Raw genomic sequence first — 18,522 nt, 5'->3', positions numbered from 1 at the left:
GTCGGTCTTCATTTTCTTTAGTAAGGGTTGTGTGTCTTCAAAATTGTGAAGGACCCCTCGTGCAGCTTCAATGAGGGTAATTCATTTACAGGCAACTTGTACACACTCAAATAAGTACGGCACTTCTCACGTCATCTAATTATTTAAACGGTTCGATCTGCATGACTGCTGGGGAACTACACCCACACTACAAACCCACGGACACCACAACTCGCACAAGGAGTTCTAAAATAGACTATATTAAATATTTACATGGTTTAGAGAGTGAAAGCAAAGCTAAGCGCAAGACACAACTACTTGCAAACTTCGTCAACACACAACAAGAACACAAGAGCAAATCTGCATGCGTGCAGAACGGCCTGGGTCCCGGAAGCATGTCGGGACACAGGAACACAAAGTGCATGCATGAGTGCATACACGGAACAGCATACACATGCGCACGCACGTGACAATGATTACTAGGCAGCGCACATAAGGAATGCTTGCAGCACAAGGGTACAACGGGATACTCCATTTCACCCCTCCCTCTGTTGGCCACATGATGGACACCACAGCAATGAAGAGCACTAAAGAAAGAAAAAGAAATAGAAGGGAAAAGCAAAACACAAAAAACCCTGCTCAGAACGAGCTGCAACAAAAGCAAACTCATGCAGAACCAGTGTCTCGAAAACGCACAGGAGGCTGTAAGGCAGATCGGTCACGCAGCGCTCGCTGAACAACCGGGACAGCATTCAGAGCAGCAGCATCAGGAATGAGCAAATCATCCCCCGGAGGAGCAGCATGATAGACGGGCTTGAGCAAGCCAATGTTGACGACTTTTTCACCCTGACCATTGGTACGGGCAATGACAACAGTGGATGGGGAAACTAGGTGCTTCACATGCCAGCCAGATTCGAATGGCGACAGACACTTCTGGTGACGCGCAGGACGACGAAAGAGGACGTTCTCCCCGACAGCGTACGGGCACTGCCAATCGGATTCCTGGAAATCGACAGCGGACAAAGCAGCATCGAGGTGATCACGGATACGAGCACTACGCTGCGCGAGGCCATCCACCCATGCACTCAGAGAGACCGGATCAGTCACACTCTCAACAATCAGATCTCGTGGCGTCCAGCCACACATGGCATGCATCGGTGGAATTTTTGTAACGGCATGGGATCGAATCCGGTAGTGATAAAGGAGCAAATCCAACTCGGCCCTCCAGTCGGCGGCGTCGGTAAGCACTTTCCGGATCAACGTGAGCAGGGTGCGGTTGAACCGCTCAGCAGATCCCTGCGACTGAGGGTGACGGATTGCTCCACGCTGCACGGAGATGCCAAACCTCGAAAACAGCGCATCAGTGATGGCATTCACAAACTCTGTGCCATTGTCGGAGCGAAGCAACCGGGGCGGACCCCACCGAGCACAAACAGAGACGAGCGCATGAGCAACACTGGCAGCATCATGATGCCGAAGGGGAACCACCTCCACCCACTTGGTGAAGGTGTCAACACACACTAAGACGCAATGGTACGAGTTGCCGCCACCAAGCTCCAGTGTGTCGACCTGGACAACATCCCAGGGACCATCGGCGATAACTGCACGAGTAGGAGGAGCACAGGGACCTTTGGCAGCATTGGCAGCTGCACATTGGGGACACTGCTGCACAAACCGCTGACAAGCCTCAGCCATACACGGGAAGTAACAGGTAGACCGGAGAAACTGGTAAGTAGTCTCCCAACTGCTGTGACCAGTGGACTCATGAGCAGAGCTGACGACCTGATCACACAAGGAAACAGGTACCACCGGAACACACTTGACATCGTTGGGCGGGAGCTTGACAGTACGGAAAAAGATGCCGTCACAAGTCGTGAGCTGCGACTTCACCCTGGCGAATTCCGTAGCGGACACATCTCCACCAGCAGACAGTTCAGCAATAGTCGCATGGATCACCGAATCTAGCTGTTGTTGTGCCGCGATTTCTGACAAGGGCACACAGCGAGGTACCGCAGGAGCGGCAGCACTTACGGACGGAGTCTTGGACTTCTGCACTGTCTTCCAGTACTGCACAAATTGGCTGGGAACACGGGTAAGACGGTCAGCGAGATTCTTAGCCGACGGCACCCATTGGACAGACACGCTCATACCTGTGGCCTCCACCATGTCGTCTAAGATCTGCAGGCGGCGCTGAACCACGACCTCCTGCAATCCACCAACTTTGACGCGATGCGATGCCTCCAGCTTGCCAGAGAGCCAACCATAGACAGTCTTGGAATCAGTGTACAGCGTTACACGTGACAAGTTCCACTTGGCTGCAAGAGAGAGACCGTTCACAGCAGCGTCCAGTTCTGCCACATTAATATGTCGGCGGTCGTCCTCCTTCCGGAGCCAAGCCTGGTCCTCCACCACATGACCGTTCGCATTCAGCACGCAGCCGTAAGCAATGTCGGATGCGTCACACCAGACAGACCAATCATTTCCAGCAGGGGCAGACCACACACCGTGTACAGGGTCTTCCTGCAGGGCACGCTTGCAAGCGTCCTCGCAGAGACGTTGCAAGTCATCCGGCAACGGTTGATCCCAGGGTGCAGCGGTAGCACATGCCAGGCGCTTCATCCACGAACACAGTGGACGCAGCCATGATGCTACGGGGTAGTGACTGGTTGCCTTCCCACACCACTTGAACACATCACGTTTTTTCATCAATGGTGATTCGCTCAGATCGACATCTTGTCGTCTCCTCCAGGACAGCTTGCCACTATCGTCCGCAGAGAGTTGCAGACCGAGAATTGTGGCAACTGGGAACGGCACGGCAGGTTTTGTAGGCAGGCCATAGGAAGTGAGACAATCAGCTACTGCATCCGCTTGGTTACAAGGTACGACAATGTCGTCGATGAAGTTGTCAGCCGAACCAAAGTCTCGGAGTGAATACTTCACGATAGCATCCATGAGTTTGGGCGCTACTGAAAGCCCAAAGCCCATGCGCTCCATCACGTACGTCTTCCCCTGCCAAAGGACGGTCTGGTATGGCAGCAAACTGGGATGGACACGGATGTTGAGATATGCTTTCCGAATGTCGAGAACAGTGGACTCACTGGGACGTTGACGCCACTCACGGATTTTCTCGGGACAGACCGGCACATCATTGCCGGGGTTTGACACAATGAGCTGGTTGAGAGCACGGTAGTCAAGGCAAGGCCTTACGGGAGTCGACAGTTTGTGCTCCTGACAATTAGCAAGCAGTGGCAAGACTGCAATGGGTGAACCATGCACCTCAGCATCGTGTGGTACTAGCCATCCTTGGTCAATCCACATCTGCACCTCAGCTCGAAACAGCTGCTCTTGTTCCTCAGAGAGCTTCTTGCGTGAGTATTCACCGAGACCACTACCGACTCGGTCTTTGGGGGGATTACCAGCGGACCACCTCCATGCGATTTCCCAGTAGCCGTCTGCTGGATTGAAGGTAGCGGTGCCATCACTCATATCAAGGCGCACCACACCATTCTCCTCAGATATTGTCACATGACGAGACAAATTCTTACTACTGCTGCTGTCTGGTGGCGGCACGCTAGGTGTCTCAGGCAGACTCCCGAACTGAGCCCTGCACAGCTGGCCGGTCAATTCATCATACTGCAAGACGACACCACCATGGCCCGAGATAATGTCCACACCAAGAAGAACATCTGCGTCGACTGACGCTAGATCGTCCACCACGAGAAATGCCGATTCCGTGTCCGGTAGCTGGACGGCAGCGCTGTGGCGGCCAAGCCGCATGGATACGGAGCCGAGAACCGGTACCGGATCGCCAGTGACACTCACTATGGAGCTGGAACACGGGGACACATCCAGGTTGAGGGCTGACACTACGTGGGCAGCGACAAACGACTGGGTTGAGCAGCTGTCGATAGCAGCACCGTACTCATGGGTCGTCTCACCAGACACCACGTCAACAATGATGCGCGGCAGAGGCGAAACTGCGCGGGGTACCGGTGAAACAGTAGCGGCCAGACAACCAGTCGATGCTGGCTCTTGGCACTTGAAACACTTCGGGCCTTTCCGACCACTACCACCAGACTGACCACCATTGCCACTGCCACTAGCGCCAGAACTTCCATTGCCACCCTTGTGTGACGATGGCCGTTGACGTTGGGGACAATCCGGTTTCCTGTGACCTGGCTGCTTACAGTGATAGCACGTCACTGTTGAACGACTTCCCGATGCGCTGGCCACAACGCTGCCAGCAGGTCTCGGCAAACTCTGAGAGGCGCGCAGGGTCCGCACCTGGCCGACACACTGGGCCAGGGTCAGGTCGTTGATCGCCAGCTGCATTCTCAGCTGGAGAGCAAAATCTGGTGGCAAACCAGCGAGGAACTGCTCGAGCAGCAGAGGGTCCCTGCCATCGTAAGTTTCCATGTGTCCACTGGTGGCCAGAAGCCGGCGCAAATCCGACACATAGACGTCGACACTCTCATCCACACGTAGGATACGCTTCACAAATTGAGAATACGCCTGTGCCGGCGTCAGGCCAAAGGCCGATCTCAATGCCGAAGCAATAGTCTTGTCATCCTTTTTGTCCCTGTCCCTCAGCTGGTTCCAGACGACAAACGCTTGGCCCTCAAGGAACATGGGGAGCTGCGCGGCACGTTGGGCTTTGTTGGTCCAACCATGATGACCTGCCGTGAGCTGAAACTTTGTCAGAAAGACTTCCAAGTCCTCTCCTCGACCACCCGTGAAACATTTCACTCGAGGCAACGAACTCGCCGATCCAGACATACTCTAAGCTCGTACAACAGCAAATCAAACTAGGCCGGGTTTCGGTACCACTTGCTGGGGAACTACACCCACACTACAAACCCACGGACACCACAACTCGCACAAGGAGTTCTAAAATAGACTATATTAAATATTTACATGGTTTAGAGAGTGAAAGCAAAGATAAGCGCAAGACACCACTCCTTGCAAACTTCGTCCAGACACAACAAGAACACAAGAGCAAATCTGCATGCGTGCAGAACGGCCTGGGTCCCGGAAGCATGTCGGGACACAGGAACACAAAGTGCATGCATGAGTGCATACACACGATGTTTTCAAACTTTGGAGCAGGGTGCAGGTTTTCGCGCTCTGAGGCTCCCACAGTTTCTCGCCAGGAAACCGGCATCAGGCCGGCCTGGTTTCAAACATTAGGTATAGTAGTAGTAGTAGGAAACTAGGTAGACATCGGATAGCTTTGGCCTACCTCCGCCATGCCTCCAGCAAAAGCTGCCGTTCGCGGGCTGACGGATTCGGAGGTAAAATTGTTGTGCTCCCTCCCCGGGATCGAGTCTTCGATTTTAGACGTAGTAAAGACGCTGGCAACATTTGTGACGGAGTCCGCAGACCGCGAGACACGACTAAAGAATAGGATCGATGATTTATCGAGGCAAATTGCAGGCCTGAACGAGGAGGTTGTCGCCCTCAGGGAGTCCGCCATTGTCGCAGCAAGTGCTTCTCCCCTGACTCCTCCAGCAGTTGCCCACAACCAGCACAGCCAGCGTACGATGGAGAGTACAGCGGGAAGGACCAGCAAGCGTACCCGTACTCGCGCAGGCCAGGCTGCCACGTGTACCACTGATGCAGACGAACACCGTAGCACTTCCCGTAGCGTGGGTGACCCTGCCAGTGACCATGAAACGTCAACCGAGGATGAGGACAAGTCCCAGGCAATTGAGCGCCCCACTGTCAAGCCCAAGCCACTGAAGCTAGAGCCAATCACGGATGACACATGGAAACTGGTATCAAACGAACCTCACAGAGTGAAGAAAGCCGTAATCTATGTGGGCAATTTGAACTCACATAGCAGTGAAGAAAGTGTCAAGGAATTCACTGAGCAACGCTCTGCAGCAGTAAACAAACCGGTGAAGGTTCACCAGTGCAGCATACACACCACAGAAGATGGGAAAGTGTCTGCCCGCTTGATGATCGATGCGACTGACCTTGAAATCGCCACTGCTCCAAACATTTGGCCTCGCCCACTGTACGCGCGGGTTTGGCGCCACCGTGAGCGTCCGAAGGGGGACACCTTGTCCGGCTCACACAGTGACACTCTCAGTGATGCTCCAAAGGGGGACACCTTGTCCGGCTCACACAGTGAAGCTCTCTTCGAATCCTCCGACACTCAAGCTCAAAGCTCCAATTAGATCCTTTCGGATCCTGCTGACGAACACATTTGGACTACTGAGTAAACTTGGTGACTTTCACCATGCTGTACACGTTCACCAACCTGACATTTCCATTGTCACAGAGAGCAAGCTAACCCCTGAGAAGGCTACTGATTCCGAACTGTCCTTGCCTGGGTGCTACTCCCCACTGCGGAAGGATCGAACAGCTCATGGAGGAGGAGTTGCGGTTTGGGTTAAAGCCAGTCTGGCCCTCCGAGAACTCGATGACATCCAGGTCGGTAATGAGGAGCTAATATGGCTGAGTGTCAGAACTGTGGATAAGAAGTCAGTGGCTGTGTGTGCTGCATATCGCTCTGGCTCCTGCCACGACAATGACATCAGTACCCTTGAAGCCATCAGTGCTGGCATAGACCTGGTCCGTAAATCTTGTCAATATGTGGTATTGGCTGGAGATTTTAACGTACACAACGTGGATTGGCTCGGCAGCACCAAGACAACTCATGCAGGTGTGTACACTGAAGACATGTGTGCTTTTCACTGCTTGGAGCAGCACGTGCATGAGCCCACCAGGGGCCTTAACCCACTCGACTTAATAATGACTGACCTACCGGGAGATGCGACCGTCAATACCTTAGCACCTCTGGGAAACTCTGACCATGCCTGTGTCCAAGCTGACTTTCATGTAAGCACAGCAGAGGAACCACCAGTGACCAGAACTGTCTGGCGTTACCAACGCGCAGACTGGGACAGACTCCGCCACTTCTTTAGAACAACAGATTGGCAGTCCACTGTCAGTGATGATCCTGATGCAATGTGTATGCACTTGACCCAGAATATTCTGGAAGGAATGCGCCGATACATACCGTCTAAGCAGTTGTGCATGAAACCATCTAACCCCTCTTGGTGGACACCGGAATGCACTGAGGCTGTAGCACAGAAACAAAGAGCATGGAGGAGACTCTGCGCCGACCGGTCAAGTGCCCAGCTGCAAGCCCGTTACAATGTCGCCAAGCACTCGGCTAACCATTGCCTGGCAACTGCCAAGCAGGCATTCACAGCAAGCCTGGCGCAGAAGTTAGCCTCTGGGTGTATGGCGTCTGGTGAATGGTGGCGAACCATCAAGAAGGCCTCTGGCCACGGAAACAGCCCATCCATACCTACTCTCCGCAGCACCGATGGTACGGAGCACGACACCAACCGCAGCAAAGCAGAGTGCATGGCCGAACACTTCGCCAACAAATGCAGTCTAGGGGCAGACGACCTATCCGCTCCATTTCCTCACGTCCGACCACGTACTGACTGCAACCTCTGCACCGTCCGGTTTCGCGAGACCACAGTCGAGCGAACTCTCCGCCAGCTCAACCCCACCAAGGCCACTGGTCCAGATGGGATACCTGCCCGCGTCTTGAAAGCTTGCTCTGCAGAATTGGCACGGCCACTTTCAAAACTATTTACATGCTGTCTTCGCTCCGGCATCCAGCCACAACAGTGGAAGGTTGCAAACGTAGGTCCAGTCCACAAGCGCAAGTCTAAATCGTCGCCATCAAACTATCGACCAGTGTCGTTACTGAACATCCTCTCGAAGGTCATGGAGACCATAGTCAACAGGGCAATGAGCAACTTCATGGAGACGAATCAGGTCCTGTCAGAACGGCAATTTGGCTTCCGTCGCGGCCACAGTGCAGCAGACCTGCTGACTGCTCTCCACCACCAGTGGGTGCACACCGCCGGAGATAAAGGAGCTTCTCGAGTGCTGGCCATCGACATTGCTGGAGCATTTGACCGGGTGTCTCACACTGGTGTGTTGCACAAGGCTAGAGTGTATGGCATCTCGGGAGACCTGCATCGGTGGCTCCAAGACTACCTCTGCAACCGCACACTTCAAGTCCTCATCTCCGGCCAGACATCAGCCAGACGCCCAGTTAAGGCTGGGGTGCCACAGGGCAGTATCCTGGGCCCCACCTTATTCTTGGTCTACGTCAACGACCTTGAAGACCACCTCCCAATCGGCTCCAACCTTGCCTCATTCGCCGATGACACAACCCTATACGCCGAAATTGCAACGCTCGCTGCTGTTCCTGACAACGCTAGAGTACTCCAGGCTGCTGTTGACCTTGTATCCAGTTGGGGCTCGGATTGGAAAGTGCAGTTCGAGCCAGCCAAATCTCAGGCCCTTACAATTTCCCACCATCGTCGGGACTGGCCAATACCCCCCATTGTCTTCAATGGAACTCCTGTCGAGGAGCAGCCCTCCATCAAAGTACTCGGCGTCACGTTTGACCATCAGCTAAAATTCAGGCAGCATATCCGAACAGTTGTAGTCCGAGCAACGCAGAGACTTGGAGCCTTGCGCAAGGCATTTCACTTGCTGACTATTCCTGCCCGGCTTCGAGCCTACAAAGCCTTTGTCCGGCCGGTTATGGAGTACTGCCCAATCGTCTGGATGGGGGCAGCTCCTTCCCACTTGAATCGGCTGGACTGGGTGCAGGAGCGAGCCATCAAGGCAATACATCCGCAATGCTGGCTTCCTAGCCTCATAATTCGCCGCACCATCGCTGCCCTCTGCCTCCTGTATAAAGCCCTTTGCGATAATTCTCCCACTTTTCTCTCGAGAATGGCTCCACCGACACACCAACCCAGGACCACACGCCTCACCCGCCAGGCTGTACGACTGTCCACCGTGCATCCCCATCAGTTACAGAATGTTCTTCCTGCCAATTCCCGGACCAATGTGAGCCGAGCCTTTCCCCACTCCGTCATCCCAATTTGGAACCAGCTGCCTACCTCTATCATTCCCCACCCATTTCACCCAAAGAACATCCAAAAGTTCAAGACAGCAGCTTATCACCATCTCCTCAGAACGAACTGGCACTGGGCCACTCATAGCATACGCGAGTAAGAGGGTACAGTGTCCTACCCTGCTTGGACATACATGTAATCTCTCCTCACGGATAGTCTCCTCTTGAATTTAAAAGTCTAACAGCGTTCACATCAATACTCAACTTATTCTTTTGCTCACTGAGCAATACAATCTTTCCATTTTCTTTCTTCTGTTTTCTTTTTCAATTTAATCCTCCCTACCCAAATATCCCTTTGGTGCGTCCATGGAGCTATGAAGCCGAGACCTCTGGTCGGCGGAGCTTAATGGGCCCCACCACCACACTCCATCATTCACCCCAGTGTCTGGAGATATGTGGATTTTGTAGAAAAAAAAAGAAGAAAAAAACACGGAACAGCATACACGTGCGTACGCACGTGACAATGATTACTAGGCAGCGCACATAAGGAATGCTTGCAGCACAAGGGTACAACGGGATACTCCATTTCATGACCATCTTCCGGAATGAAGTGGTCATGGAAAATGTAGCAATATTCAAAGGTAAAAAAGAAACAAGACAGCGGAACAAAAGTGACAACGTGCATAAAGAGTAATTCGCTAAAGAGTACTAATGGGAAACGTGCTAAGCACAACAGCAGAAATGCTTATGATTCCTTAGTTTCGAGGTTGCCAGACTAGTTTCGCAATATATAACTATATTATGGCAATCAGCAGGATCAGCGAAGCGGACATTGGACGTAGTTATCATCAAAAAGAGACATCCATCGATACTAGTAGGTCTCAACGGCTGAACAACAGAGTGTGCGAGGAATGGCGCCTCACTAGGAAGCTGGGCTCCCTCATTGGTGACCACGAGGATGCTGCGCGGAGAATGCAACTCGCCACGGCTGCCCTGCACCGGCTCTGGGCATTATGGATACGTGGTTCCATTGTAAACGATTCGCTGAGAGTACGGCTATACAAGGCATTCGTCTTACCGGTCCTGTGCTACAACAACGGGACTTGGGGCCTCACTGGCACCGCTATGCATAGAGTTGATGCGTTCCACAGACAACAACTGCGGAAAGTTATTGGCATACGGTACCCAGCTAAGATCAAGAATAACACCCTGTACAAGAGGACAAACTCAACACCACTTGGTATCTCGGTCCTGGGAGCCCGCTGGCGTCTGTTTGGGCACGTGCTGCGGCTCGACCAGAGTGCACCGGCGAACCTGTCAATGTGCTCCTACTTCAAGCCATCCACTGAGCCTACCTGGAGGGGCAGGCCGCGCACAACTCTGCCGGTCGTGCTCAGACACGATCTTGAGCTTGTTGGGAGGACCCGCAAGACCTCGGCAGATCTTGAGGAGCTGAGGAGCATCGCCCAGAATCGCGGAGCGTGGACCTACCTCAGCGGCCGTATTCTGGAGAGATATGTTGCTGCTCACAGATGAACCTTGGTAATGATCAGCAAATTCAAATTCAACTCGGTTGAGCTGCTTGTTTGCTTGTTTCAATTGTATTCTATTTTCGTCACGCGTTTTATATCGCATATGTTTTATATTGCCATCAATATCCTGTTTGGCTGTTGTCGTTTCAGCTTATGCGAAAGCTATACATGCTGTGATATCTACATTGCATTTATGCCAACGCAGAGAAGCTTCTAATAATAATAATAATACAGTAGGTCTCAATAAGGAAATCCAGCAATAGACAGGGGAAGAGTGTGTTGCTCCCTACATGGGAGCTCGCGGTTGTCCTCCGCTTCGAATTCTTATTTGACTAACTCACGACTGCTATGCATACCACACGAGAAGTCCATTGAACCGCCCACTCGGCAAACCTGCAAGAAAGCACCTGTTACGGAATCATAGCCCTTCCGTTCCCCAACATGCAGGGCACAAAGGACAAGTCTTGTCTGTTACATTATATATTTTTATCTGATGGAAAAGCAAACTGCTCTGACAGGGACGAACAAGAAGACTGACAAAAGGACTCTCGACTGCAAAATCGTGCATGCTCATATCACGCATGTACGAGACTAGATGAGACAGTTTGGGGAATGCCATCACACAGGAAAACGGCACATCATTTTTTACAACACACCACTCCCTGCTTAATACACAGTGTTTCGGGGAACTCATCAGTTGAGCTTCAGTAGGCTGAGGAACATTGTGCCTGAAGAGCACCACTTATAATTATAGTGCTCTCCTGGCACAAACATCACCAGGGATACAAACTTACAGAGACACTCCGTTTCCAGCGCGACAAACACCTTGTGAACACCAGATAGCAGCGTGAGTCAGTGTCGCTCAAGGAGGCGCGTGAGTTAGTCAAGTGAGAATTCAAGTCGGCAGGAAAACCGGGAGCTCCCATGTAGGAAGCAGCACACTCTTCCCCTACTATCGTCGAAGTCAAACCAACCTCTTCTTTAGCAATAAACAACAATGGATACTTGGAAGAGTACGAAATGCACTATGCGAAAGAAAATTTCCCATTTCACAAGCAATGGAAAATTGTGTAGTGAAGTGGGAATTGTATAAGGAGTTGGAGGTGAGATAGAACTATGTCTAGCCCTCGCGATTTACGCGATTTCATGCTCGAACACAGCATTTTTTTAAGTTCAATATTATAATGAAGCTGTACTTGATGCAGCTCATCCAGGACCCTTCAGGCCTATTTTCATGGAGAGCAAACCCAAACAGGGTGGGTGGGTGGTACATAGTTATATCTCACCTCCAACTCCTTATACAATTCCCACTTCACTACACAATTTTCCATTGCTTGTAAAATGGGAAATTGCATGTCGGAGTTTCCGGTGAGATATAACTATGTCTTGTTTAAAGTCGGTTCCGCATGTACGAAATTCTCAACATACGAATTCCGTGGGAACTGGAGGATTAACTAAATTTATATTCTCATCACTGACATCAGGCTCATGGTCATTATTCCAACAAGAGAATACATCTTGACTCTTCCTTTCAATAATTATTCGCTCCAAAGAAGTCCAAGCAATGGACGACAGATAACTCGAAAACAAGAATGATTTCATTTTACAAGAACATAGCAAAAACGGAACAGCATGCGCACACAAAGGGGTGCGCGCGTATGTAGAACAAGTTATACGTGCACACGTTACACGAATCTGTGTCCGCTGAAGATGTTACCGGTACGCAGAAACAGTTACGTAGTATGAGACGCACACTACAAACGAGCGTCTGCAATAGCCAAACGGAATGAAAACCGGTAAATAAATATCTGAGAAGAGTGTAATTTTAATGTAAGTTAGTTAGTGACTTCAGACAAATAAGAAATAAATGAATAAATAGATTCTTGAACTTTCTAGCGAAATGAGCATTTCCTACACTCCCCCCAATTGGCCAGTTATGGACAATTGTGAGTAGACCCAAATTATATGCAGTTATTAGTGATCAGCGCTTGTCTCATCTCATTTGCGTGAGCAGCTGCACGTCTCTGCGATCTTGGTCGGCGTGCTGGAGCGTCTTCATGCTGCTCAACGTCAACCTGCTGACTGTTAGACAACTCTACGGGATAGAGGCGCTGGACTGGTCTCTTCAAGTAATGGCGCTCCGGATGTGTAGTGGTCCGGCATAGTCAACTCCCACGTGGCTGAATGAAGTAGTCTGCTCTACCCGGAATCTTGGTAGCGGAGGTGCTTTGTGTCCTGTGTATGGCTTCGAGTTGTGGCGACGACAAGTTCTGCAGCTGTGAATAATTTGACGTATCCGTTGACGTCCCTTCACGAGCCAGAAACGTGCGCGAAACTCCGTTAGTGTGGCCTTGACCCCACCATGCATCACTCGGGCATGGCACTCATTAACAATCAGGTCAGTCACGTGGTGATCCTTCGGCAGAAGGTACGGGTGCTTAGTTGTCAGAGACAAATCAGAGTTCTGGAGTCGGCCACCGCAGCGGATGAGACCGTTGTCCACAAACAGACCGAATTCTGCCTGCCAAGACTTGTAGTGCTGATGAGACGGGAGCGCAAGTTGAAGATGGTTGATCCACAGCTTCTCGGCGAGATCTAAATCTCCAGCCGTGAGTTCGCTCTCACTCTCTTGCCGTTTAGACTTGAAGCGCTGTACGGCCTTCAGCACTGTAGCTGTCACTCTCAGAAGTCGGTTGTAATTGCTGAATCGGGTACAGTCGATGACCAGTCCGATGTCTGACAATGGATGTGTCGTTGTCAGTAAGGCGGCTGAGTTGTCGACGACTTCCATTTCTCTTCTGCTCATCTCTGCACGGCACTCCTCAGGCATGCTACTAGCGCTGATTTCCTGTCTGTCTTCTGTCTCCACGGGTTCAATGATGCCGGTACGCAGCTACTCTTCAATGGTGTCATTGTAGGGCTAGAGCAGCTCAGGATCCTTGCGGAGCCATTTGTGGAGACCGACGAGTCTGGACTTGCAGAGTTGGAAATTGTCCGGCAACAATGGATGATCGTCCTTAGTCTGACCTCATACCGTCCATTGTTGAAATCGATTGTCTCAACGAGTTCTTCATACTCCGTCTTGTCCTGGTCTGCAAGTGATTCAATTTCCCAGAACCTTTGCAGGGAGTCAGTGAGCTCTCGATCTGCTGCTGATGCCTCTTCCTCGACGGAGAAGACGTGCGTGGCCAGTGCACTGGTATCTTCTGGCGTGGGAAGTACGGTGGCTGGACCGGATAGGACCCACCCTAGCTTTGTCTCAATGGCCACAGGTCCGTCGGCACCTCAGATGATGTTACCCGTTGCAATAGTCCAGTAGAGGTCCGCGCCGATTAGCAGATCCACTGATCGAGTATCTGTGTCATATCTGGTGTCGGCTAGCGCCAATCCATCGAGGTGACTACAGCACTCCACTGACGTGTGCATGGATTGGCCAGTAATCGGGTCACACAATAGCGGCACAGCATAGGCTTGTACCGTGATGTCCTCGCCGTCGGGGACTCGGATTCCAAGTTGAACTACATCAACTACTTGGGACGTTGTGTTGTCCTGGCCGAACGCCTTGATAGTGACCTTACATTGATCCAGGACCGGCAGTTGCAAAGCGTCACGGAGAGCGCTCGTAACATACGTGCGTTGGCTGCCGCCGTCCATCAACAGTCGGATAGCGGCGCTGTGATCGGACTGTGTGACATTATATGCCACGGCCTTGGCGGTCTGTAGCAATACCGATTCCTGTCTGCGAGGGTCCACGGAAGCATTCGCAGCAACAGCCTGCATGTTCATCTCTGCCTTCTGCTGCCTCTCGCCACTACATATGGCTACGTTGTGGCTCCCACCACACTTGACACAAGAGTATGCATTCGGACAGGTCTTTGCCATGTGATTGCGTTTGGGGCATCGGAAGCACCTGCCTTGCTTCCTCAAGATCTGTCTACGGGTGGCAACATTCGTCACTGTTACGCATCTCCCGGCAGTGTGACTATCATTGCAAAAGAAGCACTTCAGTTGCTCAGGCGCACCAGTGTAGAGTGTTGACGTTGTGGCTGGTGCGGAATTTCTGGGTTGGGCTATCGGGATGGTTGGCTTAGCTGCCGGTGCCGCTCGCTCCCTGGCACACAGCTCCAGATGGACAGCCGATAGCAGCTCACTGATCTCCCAATGCTGCTCAGTCCCGGCAATCTTGCGGCTGACAATGAGCTGGAACTCTGCCGGTAATCGGGACATCAGAACAGACGTCAACAGGGATCCATAAGACTCGCGACTCATCCCGAGGGACTGTAAACTACGAATGTGTGTCTCAACGGTGGTGTATAGCTTCCTGAGGCCAGTTGCATCATCCTCGCTGGTGACAGAAGCAACATTCAAGAGGCCCTCCATGTGGCTGGCGACAATGACCTGGACGTTGCCGAATCGTTGCTTGAGGACGTCAACTGCAGCCCTGTAGTTGGCTCCTGTCAGGGCAAATCCTGCAATTGCCTCTCGTGCCTCTCCCACTACCAAGGACTTTAGGTAGTTGAACTTATCAACGTCATCCAGGGTGTCATTGCCATCAATGGCCGACCCAAACATGTCCCAAAACGAGGACCAAGCTCAGATGTCACCGCTGAACTTAGGAATCTCGAGCTTGGGCAGCTTCATCCGGTGGTGGAAGCTGCTTCCACTACTGGCACTCGTACTTGATACTACACTGGAACGCGAGTCACACGGGGCGACAACTGGCGAGTCCTCACCAGTCTCATCTGGAGCTGGTTCCCGACTGTCCAGATTGCCCTTGGCCTTGCTTGTTGTGCAGCACTCATCCTTTCCGGAAACGGGTGACAGTGACTCTGACTTTGGCTGTGAGGATTGGGAAGCCCGTACACTGGCGATATTCTCCAACAGTTGACTTGCATCTGAAATGGCTCGCGTAGCCCTGCCGATGCGGGACTCGTACGTCATAAGATAATCCGCTGCATCACAAATTTCAGATTCAATGTCGTCGTCCTCGATGGCGTCCAAAATTTGGGAGTCCAAGCGCCCCAGCAAATCCACTTTCTCCCGGAGTTTCTTCAGGTCCAAGGCACAATCCTCCCTATCATTTACGCTGAGATCTTCCCCTTGCCACTCGGGTGAGCTCCTCGTAACATAGGAAATCTGGGCCACAAAATCATCGATTCTAGATACCAAATTGGAGGCAGCTGACCGATGTGCTCCACGCAATCGAACTAACCGTTGGACCGACACTGTTGTCGTCTTGGGCTGATCCTCAGTCTCCGTCTCGGCCATAATTACAAATCAAATTTCCCGGGCTCGTGCTGAAGCTCGAAGGACCATGTACGAAATTCTCAACATACGAATTCCTTGGGAACTGGAGGATTAACTAAATTTATATTCTCATCACTGACATCAGGCTCATGGTCATTATTCCAACAAGAGAATACATCTTGACTCTTCCTTTCAATAATTATTCGCTCCAAAGAAGTCCAAGCAATGGACGACAGATAACTCGAAAACAAGAATGATTTCATTTTACAAGAGCATAGCAAAAACGGAACAGCATGCGCACACAAAGGGGTGCGCGCGTATGTAGAACAAGTTATACGTGCACACGTTACACATATCTGTGTCCGCTGAAGAAGTTACCGGTACGCAGAAACAGTTACGTAGTATGAGACGCACACTACAAACGAGCGTCTGCAATAGCCAAACGGAATGAAAACCGGTAAATAAATATCTGAGAAGAGTGTAATTTTAATGTAAGTTAGTTAGTGACTTCAGACAAATAAGAAATAAATGAATAAATAGATTCTTGAACTTTCTAGCGAAATGAGCATTTCCTACACCGCACCCTGAGCGGAAACAAGAAACTATCACACTGTCCACTCAAGGACTTAGTGAAAGTTCTAGTAAAAGGTGCGTGGCATGATAAACAAGCATACTCAGCCCACACTATGCCAGGCACCGAATGACCATTACTGAGTACAGATGGAATTATCATAAAACTTACGCACGGAACGGCGAGTTGAGTAGATCATACCAAAATGGAATACAACTTAGCATTGTCAACTATGCAGAATTAACGGACAATGCAAACTCCAGAGTGGGAACACCTGGGAAAAACTGGTGCACCAGGTATATACAGGACCTTTGGAAAGGAAAAGGTCTGAGAAAAACCTAAATGTGTAGGAGAAAAGAACACGGCGGACTGAAGCCGTGGACCCTTTCGGCCGCAATCATGAGCTGCGGAATAACAGACTGTCAGCCAAGGACAGTCGCACCGAAGGTGGTGCCATCAGAAGGAGGAGGGTGAAACATCACGAGAATGAAACCTCTGGAATATAGAGGATTGCGCCCAGGCGGTGGCCCAGAGTATGTCGGGTACAGAGGCTCCCTTCCGACAGGCAGCGGAGGTGGCCGCACTACGTGTGGAATGCGTCGTGAAAACGATGGTGTCCACACCAGCATCCGACATGGAAGTGAGGAGCCACCTCAGAAATCGAGGACGTCTGAGAGAACACCCAGGGAAGCAATTTGCCGTGTGGCACACCAAACACACCATGTGTTCCATGCCGACTGATACACACGATCGGTGAGGGAACGCCATGACGCCAAGAGTAGGTTGGCAGTGTCGCCCGAAACTCCGCTGCGGCTGTTGCTAGCCCGGAGAGTTTCCATGCGACCAGGGTGAAGTGAGCTGACTGTACTGACGGGTGAACTTTGTGATCTGGACCGGTGAACAAGACCGGAGAGGCTGACAGCACGCGCGGAATAGTGCCAAGAGAGCTGGAGCTGGAACCCAAGCCTGGCCGGACCAAAGCGGAGTGACCATGACTATGGATGGGATCTCCTGTAGAACAACCCTGGCCGGGCATTTGCCAATCAGATAGATTGGAGGGAAGGCATAGACTTGCAGGCAGGACCAGTCGAGACGGAAGGCATGCGGGCTGTGTGCATATGGGCGCCAACTGACGTACGTGTGCAGTCGAAAATTAGTGCGAGATGCAAACAGGTCGCAGGTACTCGGTCACATGATCTGGTGATCCTGGAAAACTGACCGGTCGAGCATCCAGGCGCTGGTATCGGTGTGATGGCGAGAGTGATAATCAGCAACTGTATTCACTGCATCAGGTAGATATTGGGAATCAAAGTGATATCTCTGAGCAGACTGACACCACTCCCACAGCGTGGCAGCTATCCTGTCTAATGTCGGTGATGAACAGCTGCCAGTGCGAGGCAAACAGTGAACAGCCACACGTTAGTCGAGCTGCAGGAGAATACTGCCCTGGTATAGAGAAGGCGCTAGCGACTGGACAGCATACTGGGCTGTGAGCGGTTCCGGGACATTCATGTAAAGCTGTTTCTCGGCAGATGTCCATCAGCCGCCTGTGGTGACATTGGCATTATCCACTAATGAATCTCGGCATGGCAATCATGACTGAGAGTAATCTGAATGTGTAAAAGGGACCCTGCCGTAGGAACGTGGTTTTCAAACACTGCAAACGACGATAGTTAAGTGATGCAGGAACCACGGTAACCATGGTGGACACCATCATGCCCACAATTGACGCAATACCCCGAAGACATACGGTGTGAGCAGCCAGCAGACGCGCACATTGTTGTTGAAGCGTGGATGTTTCCGAATCTGGCAATGAGAACTCCATGGTGACGGAGTTGACCTGAATACCCAGGTATTGTATCTGCGTGGTGGGAATCAGATACGACTGCGTCCAGTTGATGTCGAACCCAAGACCAATCAGCAGATGAAGAATGGTAGCAGGTCGGACGTTGTCCGTGCCATGATAAATACGTCGACGAGGTAAATAACCAGGTGTAGGCCGAGCTAACGTACCATCTTCACCACAGGGTGCAGAGCCAGTCTTGGTGAATACTCTGGCCTCTGGGACCACTGCGCAATCCAAACAGTAGACAGTTAAACTGGGAAATCTGTGGATACCACTGAAAACTGGAGAAACTGACGATCGAGCCGCTGGACTGGAGAAATAAGCATCTCTTAAGTCTATCCCGATCATCACATCCCCTAGCTGCAGGTGATCCGGCATTGTCTTCAATGACTCCAGCGCAAAGTGGTGATACTACAGATAGTTGGTCAGCGCTCGGAGGTTGATAATT

The 18,522-nt window shown here is 51.5% G+C and overlaps 3 protein-coding genes across 3 annotated transcripts; 1 reads left to right on the top strand and 2 right to left on the bottom strand.

The window, feature by feature from the left end:
* Nucleotides 1-645: 645 nt before the first annotated feature.
* On the bottom strand, nucleotides 646-4,755 carry LOC135827683 (uncharacterized). The gene has a single exon (XM_065340138.1). The coding sequence runs from the start codon at nucleotides 4,753-4,755 to the stop codon at nucleotides 646-648; it is 4,110 nt and encodes a 1,369-aa protein (XP_065196210.1).
* Nucleotides 4,756-9,679: 4,924 nt separating this feature from the next.
* On the top strand, nucleotides 9,680-10,414 carry LOC135827682 (uncharacterized). The gene has a single exon (XM_065340137.1). The coding sequence runs from the start codon at nucleotides 9,680-9,682 to the stop codon at nucleotides 10,412-10,414; it is 735 nt and encodes a 244-aa protein (XP_065196209.1).
* A 3,281-nt stretch (nucleotides 10,415-13,695) lies between these two features.
* On the bottom strand, nucleotides 13,696-14,982 carry LOC135827681 (uncharacterized). Its single transcript, XM_065340136.1, has one exon. It carries the CDS (start codon nucleotides 14,980-14,982, stop codon nucleotides 13,696-13,698), a length of 1,287 nt encoding a protein of 428 aa, XP_065196208.1.
* Between the last annotated feature and the right edge of the window lie 3,540 nt (nucleotides 14,983-18,522).

Source organism: Sycon ciliatum, chromosome 11 (assembly GCF_964019385.1).
Source record: "Sycon ciliatum chromosome 11, ocSycCili1.1, whole genome shotgun sequence".
NCBI classification, from domain to species: domain Eukaryota; kingdom Metazoa; phylum Porifera; class Calcarea; order Leucosolenida; family Sycettidae; genus Sycon; species Sycon ciliatum.
The sequence above is the reverse complement of the archived record's forward strand: the minus strand, read 5'-3'. Positions and strand labels throughout refer to the sequence as shown.